Genomic DNA, 12,569 nt, shown 5'->3' on the forward strand with positions numbered 1-12,569 from the left:
GGAGGTACAATCTAAAATTATAAAAAAGTCTACTTTTAGTTTTGTGTTCTTCTGACTCTAGAGTCACAGCTCAGTCACAATGAATATCCAGACCATTTGACTTCTTCCTTTCAGTAAAGTCAAACTGCTCATTTAAATGAGAAGACCATAAACCATTTGAAGACAAGACCTGAACAGCAAAAAAATTATATTACTATCCACTTTTCTCTCTTAAAAAACACAGTTTAAAACTGATTAAATATACTTTCATGTTCCTGCAGTTCTCTTGCAGCCACAAAAACTGTTCTCATATTCCTTTCTGCTTTTTGTGTAATTTCCTGTGATTATCCAGTTCTCCAGGACACATTCATGAGAACAATACCTGAACTTATTACTCTACATTCACATATTTACGCCTACAACACTCTGGGGGCTTTTTTCTTGATCACTGACTGAGAACAGTTTTATGATTTTATAGGGCATAAATACTTAATCTTTGTCACTTCCAAACTTCTTCAAGTTTGTGATCAACAATGTATCCACTGTGTAAATCCTTGTTCTTGTGAAGTTACCATTCTCTTTGTCTCATAGAAAAATAATCATTTCACAGTCAGTAAAATCCTAAGCGGTGCTGACAAAGTCATGGTTGTTTGATGACTACAACACAGGCACCAGCTCTTCCAATATTTAAGGAAGCCATCTGCAGAAAAACAGACACAAATTAACTGAATAGGAAAAAACCATGCAAAAGATTGCCAAATAGGAACAAGCCATGCGAAGATTGTCAAAGTGCTGTGTCAACATTACTTTAAAATGGTCAAAACTAATGGGAGTAGAATGTGCTAAAAATAAATAAAACTCACATTATGATACTGTTGAACTTTAAAATTGCTTACTCACACCTGACATCTCTCATTTGAAAGTGTGAGAACAGAAAGCAGGAATTAATTTTAGAGCTGTCATCAATTTTGTGAACCACTGAGATGCAAGGGCTTTCTATATTCTGTACACTGTGGCTGATGCTTACACTTTAGTCCTTAAGGCAAGGTGAAAGCTACCAATAGAGAAATGTATGGTTCCAGTATTCCTAAACAGGTTCAAGGAGCCTTTAGAATATGTTTGGCAATTTTAAACAGTACTCAAGAAAAGTAACAACACACTGTAATTAGTGGAACTGTAAAAATCACAACATTGTTTACATATCTCCTAACTACCTGTCCAAGCATGTTTGTTAATGGTTTTTAACATTAACTGGTGGTTTTGTGAAAAGAATCCTTCCAAATTAATTTCTTATCTCCTCATAATGTCATAAAAGTGCTCTTCTCAGTAATTCATAGTACATTAGAAAAGATGGGCTTCTGCATTAACTTTAAAGCATTTGTGTCTACATTTAAGCTTGCCAACAGAAGCTCCCCCTTGAAATCATAAAAAAGAAACAGGCATTCTTGAGCATAATAATTCTTACCTATTTTAAATGCTTATTTTAGGACAGCATAATGATTTCAAAGTATGCACCTTTCTGCACTAAGTTCAAAGAAAACTTAGAATGGTTAATTCATATATATATGTGGGTGTGTGCACACGTGTATATATAAAATAAACCTTATAATTACCTGAGTCCACTCATTAGTTTGAGGGTCATATGCTTCCATAGTGTTCAGGTATGACTGACCATCATAGCCACCTACTGCATATAGTTTGTCACCAAGGAGACAAACACCAACAGCATCTCGAGGCATACTCAGTGGAGCCACCATTGTCCATGTATCCGTTTTTGGGTCATACCTGAGCAAAGAAAAATGAAACTGGGTATGTGGAGGGATGCATCATCTCATGTTTTCACTTGAATATAGTTTTTTTTTCCCTCCCGGGGAAGAAAAAAAAACCCTTTAACATCCAAGAAAAAAAAAAGTCTTTCTAACAGCAAAAAGAAAAGATACAGATTTATTATGTTCCTAATTCAGCCCTCTAGATGTTGATTAGAAACTTTTGCTCAGCTAACCTTCTAGAATAAACTAAGGTATTTGTAGGATAGTGAACCATAAAGAGATTTGAGAAAGATATATGAGTAATATCTGAATGGCTGGGTGTGTAAATTATATTTATATGGTATGTATACATTTAAAGTATTTCCTGTAGCACATCAAAAATATTAGAAATAGTATTTCTAAAATTAAATTTCATTATAATTTCTGAAATTATATTATACAACAGTAAAAACCTCCGTATGTATTGCAGTGCTTAACTGCTTTAGAGTAAATGTATCCTCCTGATATTTGCTCAACTAAAGAAAATAATACTGGTTTAAAGTAATACTGAATTTTTAAAACTGGGGGTAAAAATCCTTTTTTATAATGATGGTAATTTTAAAATTAAATATTTAACCTAGGTTTTCATTTAGATATTACTTAACAAGGTAAAATTGTTTAATTTCTGAAGTCATTCCATTCTCTTTTGGACATGCATAAACCAGAAATTATTTATCTTTTGATAGTTTGTTACCAAAGATATCTGGAGTATTAGGTTACACTAGATAATTCATTTTTAGACTGCCAAATATTACTAAAACAGAATAGTGTATCACAGTGTAATAAAATTAATTTCATCAGTTCTTAAGCAAGTCTACTATGCAATAGAATCATGTGATCAGTGGAGAGAATTAGCAATTGTTGTCTACAAATCCTTTGTCTGATGTTATTAATTTGCTCAACTATGTGTTTTAGTAAGTCATATTATCAATAAGCAACTTGTAAGCATACTGTTTGAAGTCCTACATATTTGAGCAATGAAATATTGCATATATGTACATATATATATATATTTATTTATATATATGTATTTATTTATTTATTTATTTTTTAATAAAAGCACTGAAGCAGCAACACTACAGTGTTTTCCTTGTAACAGCCTTTTGGTAGATAAATATGATTTTTAAACTGGGCAATCAAAGAATTGCCTGTAACCTTGTTTATATTGTCCTTGAGATGTAAATACATTTTAAGAAAAAAAATCTACTTTTCTGCTAGCTGCTAATCCTGGCATCTGGGGGACTTCTCAGAAAATAGGATGTCAAATATCTAGACATATGATAAATCTTTTTCCTCACTTTAGAGGAAAGTCCTGCAAAATATTGCTTGAATGTGTGGAAGAGAAATGAACATGTAACAAGCCAAAAAAAAAAAAAGGATTTTTTCAAAGATTCTGTGTATTTTTCAACAACAGCATCATATGCCTCTAGCTGAAACAGTTTCCCATCCAGTGAAATGCACCAGTGTGCATTGTAACCTCACTTGACTAAAGGTAATAAATGTTTAATAGACTCCTCCATACACTGCTCTCAAATTACAAGGGCTAAGGTGAGCAGGTTCAACAGTTAAAACTCGAAAACAATACAACTGACATCATCATTGGACCTTTTTTAATTTTCTTCTTCATCCAATAAAGAGGCATGCAAGGCTAAAATGAATCCTTATAACTCAATTCTGTCAACAAAATAGAACTGAACAAGAACTTACAGTTTTTGTAATTGCCAGGAAAATACCTGAGATTTCTTATATCCTTTTCACTGCTAAAAGTAACTGTATAGGTCATCTTTATAATAACTAGGTATGCCCCAGGCTGAGCAGGGTTATGATAAAAGCTCCTGAATGTAGAAAAAATCAATTTTGAAATCAAAGTAAGATGAAGGGGGAAAAAACTATAGGTCAAATGACTGTGTTTTTAGCATCTGTCAAGTTTTGAGTAGCATTTGAAAAAGAAAGCTGCTTTATGAAATCTGCCAAAATATCTCAAAAATTTTATGAAGAAAATAGTTGTTCTGCCTTTAAAAAGGAACAGAAGATTGCACTTTGACAACTTGTGAAGATAATTGAAACGTAACTATTAATTTATTTCAGAATGCTTGAATCCAGAGGTAATCATAAAATTTCATCAACCTTAGAAGAGAGTAAACTGGAATACCTAATTCCTATTGAGCAGGATTTTAGCAGTAGCATCAAAATAACATGTATCTGCTGCCATTATATTTCCATAATCTCAAAAATTAATGTTACAATAATATGTCTGGTTTGACAGTCTTCCAGGAGCAAATTGCCACTGGAATAAAGCACCTCCTCCTGGACTGCACCAGAATGACAAAATGACTGAAGCAGACTCATTCCTTCAGAAGAGCTTAGTTAAAAAGCAGGCCTTTGATACTTACAGAAAGAAAAACTTTCAGAGATATAAAATAACTCAAACTAACAGACCTCCTCATCACTTACTATCACTTACTATTCTTTATCATTTCTAAGATATTAAGGAACTTTTATTTTTTGACAATGGTACATTATTTTGGAATAAAAAAACAGGCACACTAAATCACATTCCAGCCATTTTATAAACTAATCAATCACTGTGAGGGCCATGAGAGTTTTTTCACATTTCAGTGGAGTCCACCAGTTAATTCACATTCACTCAATGTAAACTAATAGTCTTACAAGTTTTTGTTTATTAATCCCAACTTTTAGTGTCAAAGCTGACTATTGATGAAGTACATTTTCCACAGAGATATCTGCTATCTGTGGAAAAAATATCTAGATGAGGGACACTACATATTGTCATTCTAATACCAATACATAAAATAGTATAAGGATATGATTAGTTCATTTTTGCAGCCTCCCATGAGAAATGGGAGGGTATGGTTTGTCTTCAACACTACCATTTTTCTCAGGGAATGAAAAATGAAAGAAAAGATCCCTTCTGATTACCAATAAGCAGTAGTAGTAGTAAATAAGCAAAGATCTCATACTTATTAAGACTGTCACTAGGAGTCTTAATATAAATTTATTTCATTAAAAATTCTTGTTATTGTTCCTTCTAAACAGAGGTCTACCAGCACAGACCCAGTAAGTGCAGGAGTCACAGAATTTCTGATTAACTGTCCCTCTGTTGGAGATGAGAAGAATTTGGAACTGTATGATCTTTGTTCACATACAGTAGAGATGGCAATGAGTCTGAGAAAAATCACATGGATAACATAAGGATTTTTAATTTATAATTTTTCAATTAAATATTGAATACCAAGCTGGATTCAGCAGAAGAAATAACTGACATTTAATTAGCCCCTTCAGAAAATAAATAACAGAATAAATCTTTCCTAGCTTGTATGTTAAGATAAACCAACTACTCAAACGTATCTACTTTAACTTCTGCAATCTGTTCATATTTGGAGTGAAAATTTTCCTTATTCTATTTAATAGCATTCAGAAACAGAAAAAAAAAAAACCAAAAAAAAAACCAAAAAAGTCAAACATTCATGAAACATTTTAAGAATATCTTTAAATTGAATGCTTTGCACAATTCATCTGTGCTGTACTGTCCTACAAGATAATATTGGATTTGTAGAAAATCTACTTGCAAAATTCAGAGTACTGTAAATACAGCTTATGTCACCAAATTAGAAAGTGGCAATTTTGCTAAAGGAAGCAATACGTTCTACTGTAAATATCCATCACTTAAACAGTTTTTATTTCTTTGCTTAGCTATGCTTTTAAAGTTAGAAAATATTCTAAACAAAATTCAATTTTCTTATAAAATTATTTCAAGGAAAATTTTTTTTCTCTACAATTTTTAGGTTGTGACACTGCAATGCATAGTAGTGTCCTAAAATTACTTAAATGGCATGTGAAAATAGTGGATTTTTTGTGTTTTTGTCAATATATAACAGTACTGTGAATAAAAAGGAATGGTGGTAAGTTTCAGAGAGATTGTTTCTCACAGACCTTTATAGAATTCTTCAAGTAGGTACTAATTAGACATTTCTTGGTTAAAAACATCTATTTAATTTTACCACCACTAAGCTAATAAAATATTGCTCCCAGATATTATTTTGTATTTTAAAAAAGGCATGCATAATTTGATACCTCTCCACATAGTCCAGCAGTCGAGAGCAGTGATTAGAAGCAGGAGCATCGTGACCTCCAACTGCATAAAGGAAGCCATCACAGGTAGCAACTCCTACACCTCCTCTCCTCTTACACATGGGAGCACACATATTCCATTTATTTGTATGAGGATCATAATATTCCATTGAACTCAAACATGAACTTCCATCCCGACCTCCAACTGAATATAACCTAAGAAAGTCCACACAAATAAAAATGTTGATAAAATAAGAGCTCAGAATTGCAGAAATAAAAAGTCTGAGCATCTGTTTTTAATCTGACATCAGAAAAAAGGAAAAAAGAAATTATATAATAATTTTAAATCATGTGAATTTTGTATAGTGAACAAACACAGATGTTTTAAATATTATTACCAAACTCACGTCTATTTAGTGCTTTGTCCACCTGAAGAGAGAGATATTTCTTTCTGATAATGACTATTTTCATTCTTGCATTACTGCATATACAGTCAAGAGAATCACAAATGACATGCAGGTTTGTATTTTTAAGTTTAAAAATCATGTAAGCAGGGCTGTTGCCTAAGCTCATCATCCATGAGATAGAAGTGGAAGTTCAAACTTATAAGTGGTAATCCAGATAAACAAATTCATTTATTATAGTTTCTCTGTGGTTTTGCTGTGCATCAAAGTATTAAGCACAAGCAATATGAAAAACTAGATCTGATATCCAACAAATTCCACATAAAGAACTATCAATGGGAACACATGCTCAGCATGAATTTTACACTTAGAATATAGAAGAGATCAAATATTAAATGCATTGGAGATAGGACTATCATTATATGTTATAAACATGGATTTTTTAAGTACTATCTCAATTTCAAGGCTCTTGCTTATGCTGAAGAAAATTCTTATCCACATTAACAGCAACATGTCTACTTTGCAAGAAAATTACAACCCCCAAGAACTGTGTGTTTTTTTTCCTCATCAGAATGTTTTATGAGGATTGAGTTATGTTGGAAAGTCATGGACAACTTCTGACGAGCATTATAAACTTGAAATGATAAAAATGTGGTTTAACAAAAAAGATGTTCTGTTTGTAAGTATCTGCAGGCAAGAAACTTGTTTCGTTCTACTCTTTATAATGGGTCCCAGGAGGAAATAGTTCTGATTGTTCTTTCCCCCTAATACCATGCTGTATTCATTCTGTATGAATCTTTTTGCAGTCTGTTGCCTTTTATACAGTGCCTGGAGATTAACTGATAGAAACACAGGCTATTTTAAAGTCCAACCACTAAGCAATTTTAGATGTGAAAGCTGTCTCTGTAAAGCAATTACTCATCTGGAAGCTTTTACTGTCCTAAGCACTCCATGAATTCAGAACCATTTAAATGTGCATTTGCCATTACATTTCATTGATATGGATGCTGATGAATAAGGAAGTGCTGTACAACCACTAAATTTGTCACTGAAGCCTGAGAACATTTTGGTAGTGTCTGACAGACATACCTGTGCTGTGACTAAAGCACCCAGGAGAATCCATACTCCTCTATGGGAGATGCTAAAGCAAATACACCTTTTTTTACAACTATTTCTTTGGATCCTGACTTAATGCATTTAACTTAATTTATGATTATCAGATATCTATAGATTAAATCAATATTAAGGCACCCAATTGTGTTAATCTGGGGATGTCTACAGTGTCTAACTTGCTGTTACACTCAGAGTAGTCAGCTGAGCCTAAAGAACAGCACTAAAAAATATTTAAACAAGTGACCAAAAACATTTACAGTAATATAAATGTAAACATAAACATACAGGTGTCTGCAAGGATGTTATCTTTATTTTCAAAGATGTGACTTGGTTCAGCTACCCATAGACAGTGATAAAACATTTTTTGTGACATTTAAGATATGTTGACATTCCTTCCAGGCTGAGAGATATGGAAAAAAATACAGCAGAAAAAAACATGACTGCTGGCACCCTGAAGCAATTTAAATGTCAGTAGACAGCTACATGTCAGTAAGTGAATTGATGCCCAAAAATATAAATCATGATTAAAACTTCTGGGATTTTCAAACATATTTCTAAGTAGATATTTGGACACGAAAACAAGGAACACCATTTAAAAAATGCAAAGAATGAATATTTCTGCAGACTTCAGTGCAAATAATCTTGTGTATCCCTAGTCAAAGTCCACACTGCTTAGATACTTCTTCTGGCATGAAAAATTCTTATTTATTCCATTGCCGTTCAACTGAAATAAATCAATAAGCTGATATTTGCACACTGAAAGTGAAACATATTTTCTTATTCCTCTATTCCAATTAAGACTGCTAATAAAATATAGCTGAAGGCACTCTTGAGTTCCTGGTAAAAAGACAGCAAATGCTGTAGCTGATTAAACTTTCAGACAGTGATTGGGACCACCTAGTCTGCTGCTAAAATGCCCTCTGCTATTCAGAACAAAATTCATTTTCACAATCATATTTTGGAACTAACATTTTAGAGTTTGATTGTTTTTCTATCTCTTTTCTCTAAGGAATCATTAATTTTTTTTTCTAATTTCACAAAGGTGAAATAAAAATAGTTCAGACAAGCGAAAGTTGGAAATTAAGTAATTGCCCTAAAGTTCTGGTTGTGGCTGAGCTTGAACATTTGTGTCAGAAATTGCTTCCAGTTTTCAGTCAAATTTCAAAATCCATGTTCACAAAGGCCCAAAATGACTGGGGAAGAAGTCAGCAACAAGCACTGAATATTCACATTACTCTACGGTTATCTGAAACTTTCAAAATACTTATAATTAGTCATTTAGTAGTCTTACTTCCTTTTCAGAGCTTAGGGTCTCCAATTTTATTAGATGACTTCAAATTAAATAATGTTTTCAGCTTTGTCTAGATCGGCAAAATTTTTAATACAACTTCTATAGGGAAAAATATAATGTGTTTCTCTGAATTAGCTGGATTACTTTTCATGGTGTATCCCATCAAAATTAGAATTATTATTAAAAAAAAATCATCTATCTCTGCTTAGAGAGAGAGATCAGCAAAGAAAAGAAAGCATCCAGTACTGAGTACTTTTATCTCCGCAGTGAAAGTGAAAGTTCTGCCAGTGGAGGAGATATTATAGATTTCTATTCCTAAATGGTCTACATTTTAGCTGATTCAGACACTGTGCATAGATATGAAATTAGGCCAAGCTCAGCCTCTTTTGTCTTTTCAGGGTTTTGTAATTTCTTTTACTAAGGTGGAGAGAGATTCCTGAACATTTGTATATATATAACTATATGTATAATTGGCCAGAAAAATGAAGTAGAGGTTTTAAAGTAGGAAACACTAGGAGAAATCATGACCAGCTGGATCAAAAGCATTTATCTCAGTTCTGTCATTACAAACCTTTGATAACTCCTCAGAAAAGCCAGTTTTAAATTCAGTTTGACAAGCCAACCTCAAAAGACCAGGCTGCCTTTGATGTGAGGTGGTATGGCTTGTGAAACCAGTTGAATCATGCCCTTGCTGCATTTCTTAATGAGGTTTTCCCTTTCAAAATTCTTTCACTGTGAATATCAAAGACCTTATCCAGGTTTTGCTTAGGCCTTTTGTAGCCTGTTCTGGCCTTTCAGTGTGTCTGAAAGAGCAGCAGAGAATTACTCAGGCACAAAAGCTATCTGCTTGGTAGAACTGAGGGACAGTGATAATTTTCATTTGTGCTGGACTACTGTATTGCTGAACCAGTCCATACTTGGCTTAGGAATCAGACTATAGGAAAGAAGAGATATTTATCCATGCTGCATTGCTTAAGCCAATGGAGTTCACAGACAAAAGTAAAAAATACAATAATCTTGTGAATGGAAAGCATTAATGAAATCTTATTTCTGTGGGTAAATTTGGAAGGTCATTTGATGTATTTGTAATGCAGTAGTGAAGTAAATTAAAAATAAATTTTGACCCCCCAAAAAATGGAAAAAAATATAGTCAAAGAGTAAGTTCCTGGAATTAAATCTGTAGTAATTACAGATAAATTAGATGGGAGTCCTGAGAACTCAATCTAATGGCTGCCCATGAAAGTGGGGCTGGAACTAGATTATCTTTGAGGTCTCTTCCAACCCAAGCCATTCTCTGACTCTGTGGCACAAAATATTGAGAGAAAAACATTCTTTGCATGGATTATATTGTTAAGAAAAAGCTTGATTTCCTGCACTGGAAATTTTAGTTTCCTAATAGAAAGAACTTGCTTCAAGCAATTTTAATTGCAATCAGAATTTTATGGGCTACATTCTCTCTTCAAAACCATTGACTCAATGCAGATTTCACCAGTTTGAAAACATTCTTGGCTTTATCAGGCAATAAAGTTGGTAAGGCAAAATAGTCTTTGTAAATTAATCATTTACTACAGCATGCGCATGGGGCCCTTTATTTGCTCTATTATTAAAGGACACACAGTGAACCTGCCATTCAATAAGAATTTTTAATGAATCCATAGAATTATTTTGTGTTAGAGTGAGATAATGTTTATGATACTAACTTTCTTTGTAATTTTAATAGTTTTAGACCATAAAGTTGTTCAATTTATATAATGATTTTTATTAAAATATTTTAAAATATCTACACCTTTTTGTAGTTTCCACAGCTGATGAAGAATAATTTCAATACGTAGCTCATTCTCCCTAAAGTGGGACACAGAATAATTTTTTCTGAAAAAAAGACTTTGATTTAAACCAGAAGCTAATAAACATCATATTTATAAAAGAGCAGAAACATAAAAACTGTCATAAAAGAATCTGAAGTAACTTTTCGAGATTCAAATTAAGTTATAAAGCTATTTATAGGTCAAAGTACATTTAGAGTAAAATATACTAAGAACAGAGACAAAATTATAACCAGAAAGAACTCTAAGACTGATAACTGGTAAGCTAGTCTTTGAGGTATGTTTGTTATTCTTCCTATTGCAAAAGAGTTTCACAAAATGCATTAATAACAGCAAATAACTCCCTAAGAAAAATTTGAGATACGGTTTGGCTGGGTAGATGATGTAGATGAAAGCAGACATGTGGCAGCATTAACTTTTTTGACAAAAAAAGGACTGCTGTACTTTAGCACCATGCAAAATATCTATATCACATTTAATATACAGATTTTCTTGTAATTAATGAGAATATTGTGGGCAGAAAGCATGCAGTTTGAAACATTTTTTCTCTTTATGACAGTAACTATGTATGCCAATTAAAGTATTTTTCTTAGTTCAAATGGATTAGGCAAAGGAATAAGTGAATCATCAATAAGGCAGAAGAGCAAAGAAAATCTCAAGCAACAAAAGGTATGAGAAAAAAATGGCACTGATGGAAAATATAGGGGTTTTGGTCATACTTTCTTGTTCATTAGTTTGGCATGAAATTTTAAAGTGTTACTTCAGCCTTAAAAAACACAATTAAAGTGCATTAATACTTCCTTTATTTAATAATATTGAGCAGTTCCCTAGTCTTTGATGAAGTATGAAAATTATCTGTGCATTGCAATTATATGGATGACTTGCAAAAAGTCTTAGGTCATTTAGCTTGTGATCTTCACAATGAAAAAACCCTTCTCAGTTGACTAAATTCAACCAATAATGAAAGATTTAGCTGAAGCTGGTCTACTGAGTCAAAAGGAATTTCATCTTACCCCAAGAAGTTAATCAAGTTTCAAATTGGAAAAATAGGGAGTTAAGAGTAGAGATGGCTTGGTGTTCTATTCTGCTGAGTACAGTAGATATTTAGTAGCTGCCGTAAGGGATGTTGCCCATAAAGATATTTATTTGAGTATTAAATTATTATTTAGCTTGCTTTAATTTCAGTCAGATGTGTATATTTAAATATCCTTCCAGATCTACATATATGTGGAAATAATTATGTGAATACACATGATAAAACACAGGAATGTATATGTCCATGTGTGTATTCTAAGTTAATGACTACATTTGGTGTGGGAGGATCTCTAGCCTGCTCCAGCTGCACTGTACAAGGGTTTCCTTCCTGTCCCAGCATATAGGCACCAAGTACATGTGAGACAGGTTCAGATTCTCATACTTCACCTCCACTAAAGATAATAATAAAAAGCCAAACTTTAGTCATAATCAAGAATATAGGACATGAATACCTTTTGCAGTCTTGATCAGAAGAGAGAAAACAGTGATTGCTGAATTTTTGTTTTTTTTAAATCTGTGCTTAATTGTGGAAGCTGCACAGTTGAAAATAGGCAGTGAATTTTCCTAGGCATTAACCACAGTGCTTCCCTCTGCCTAGACTTGTGCATATATTACATCTAAAAGCTTAAATTAGATGGAGTGACATCACTGCCTTTTTCTGCCAGGTATTAGGACTGAGTAAGTAAATTCACTGTGTCTGACCTGAAGTACACACATGTCCAAATTAATTCACACCATACTAGATCATATGCATATCTATGTAGACTTTATCATTCATTACAAAACTTACAGAAAAGAAAACATAGTACAGATAAATGGTTTCTTATTACTAAACCTGAATGACAGACCTTATCACAAATTACAGTCATGCCAGCTGTACAACAGCCAACAGCCAGCTAGTCTGAAAATTCTGTTATATGGGTGATGGATGAAGAGAAGGGCAGAGTGGGAGCATACACACTAAGAGATGCAGGTGTGAAGTAAACATTCAAAATAGAAATGTGGTCCAAGCATCTGGGACCCT

The 12,569-nt window shown here is 33.0% G+C and overlaps 1 protein-coding gene across 1 annotated transcript in view; it reads right to left on the reverse strand.

The window, feature by feature from the left end:
* Positions 1–304: 304 nt before the first annotated feature.
* Positions 305–12,569, reverse strand: part of KLHL1 (kelch like family member 1) — a 166,824-nt gene continuing 154,559 nt past the window's right edge. Inside the window, exons 9-11 of the mRNA XM_056491802.1 lie at positions 5,883–6,095; positions 1,593–1,764; positions 305–679 (exon numbers count right to left, since the gene is read on the reverse strand). Coding sequence (XP_056347777.1) covers positions 620–679; positions 1,593–1,764; positions 5,883–6,095 — 445 coding nt within the window. The 3' untranslated portion in view covers positions 305–619. The remainder of the gene's footprint in view (positions 680–1,592; positions 1,765–5,882; positions 6,096–12,569) is intronic.

Source organism: Oenanthe melanoleuca, chromosome 1 (genome assembly GCF_029582105.1).
Source record: "Oenanthe melanoleuca isolate GR-GAL-2019-014 chromosome 1, OMel1.0, whole genome shotgun sequence".
NCBI lineage: Eukaryota > Metazoa > Chordata > Aves > Passeriformes > Muscicapidae > Oenanthe > Oenanthe melanoleuca.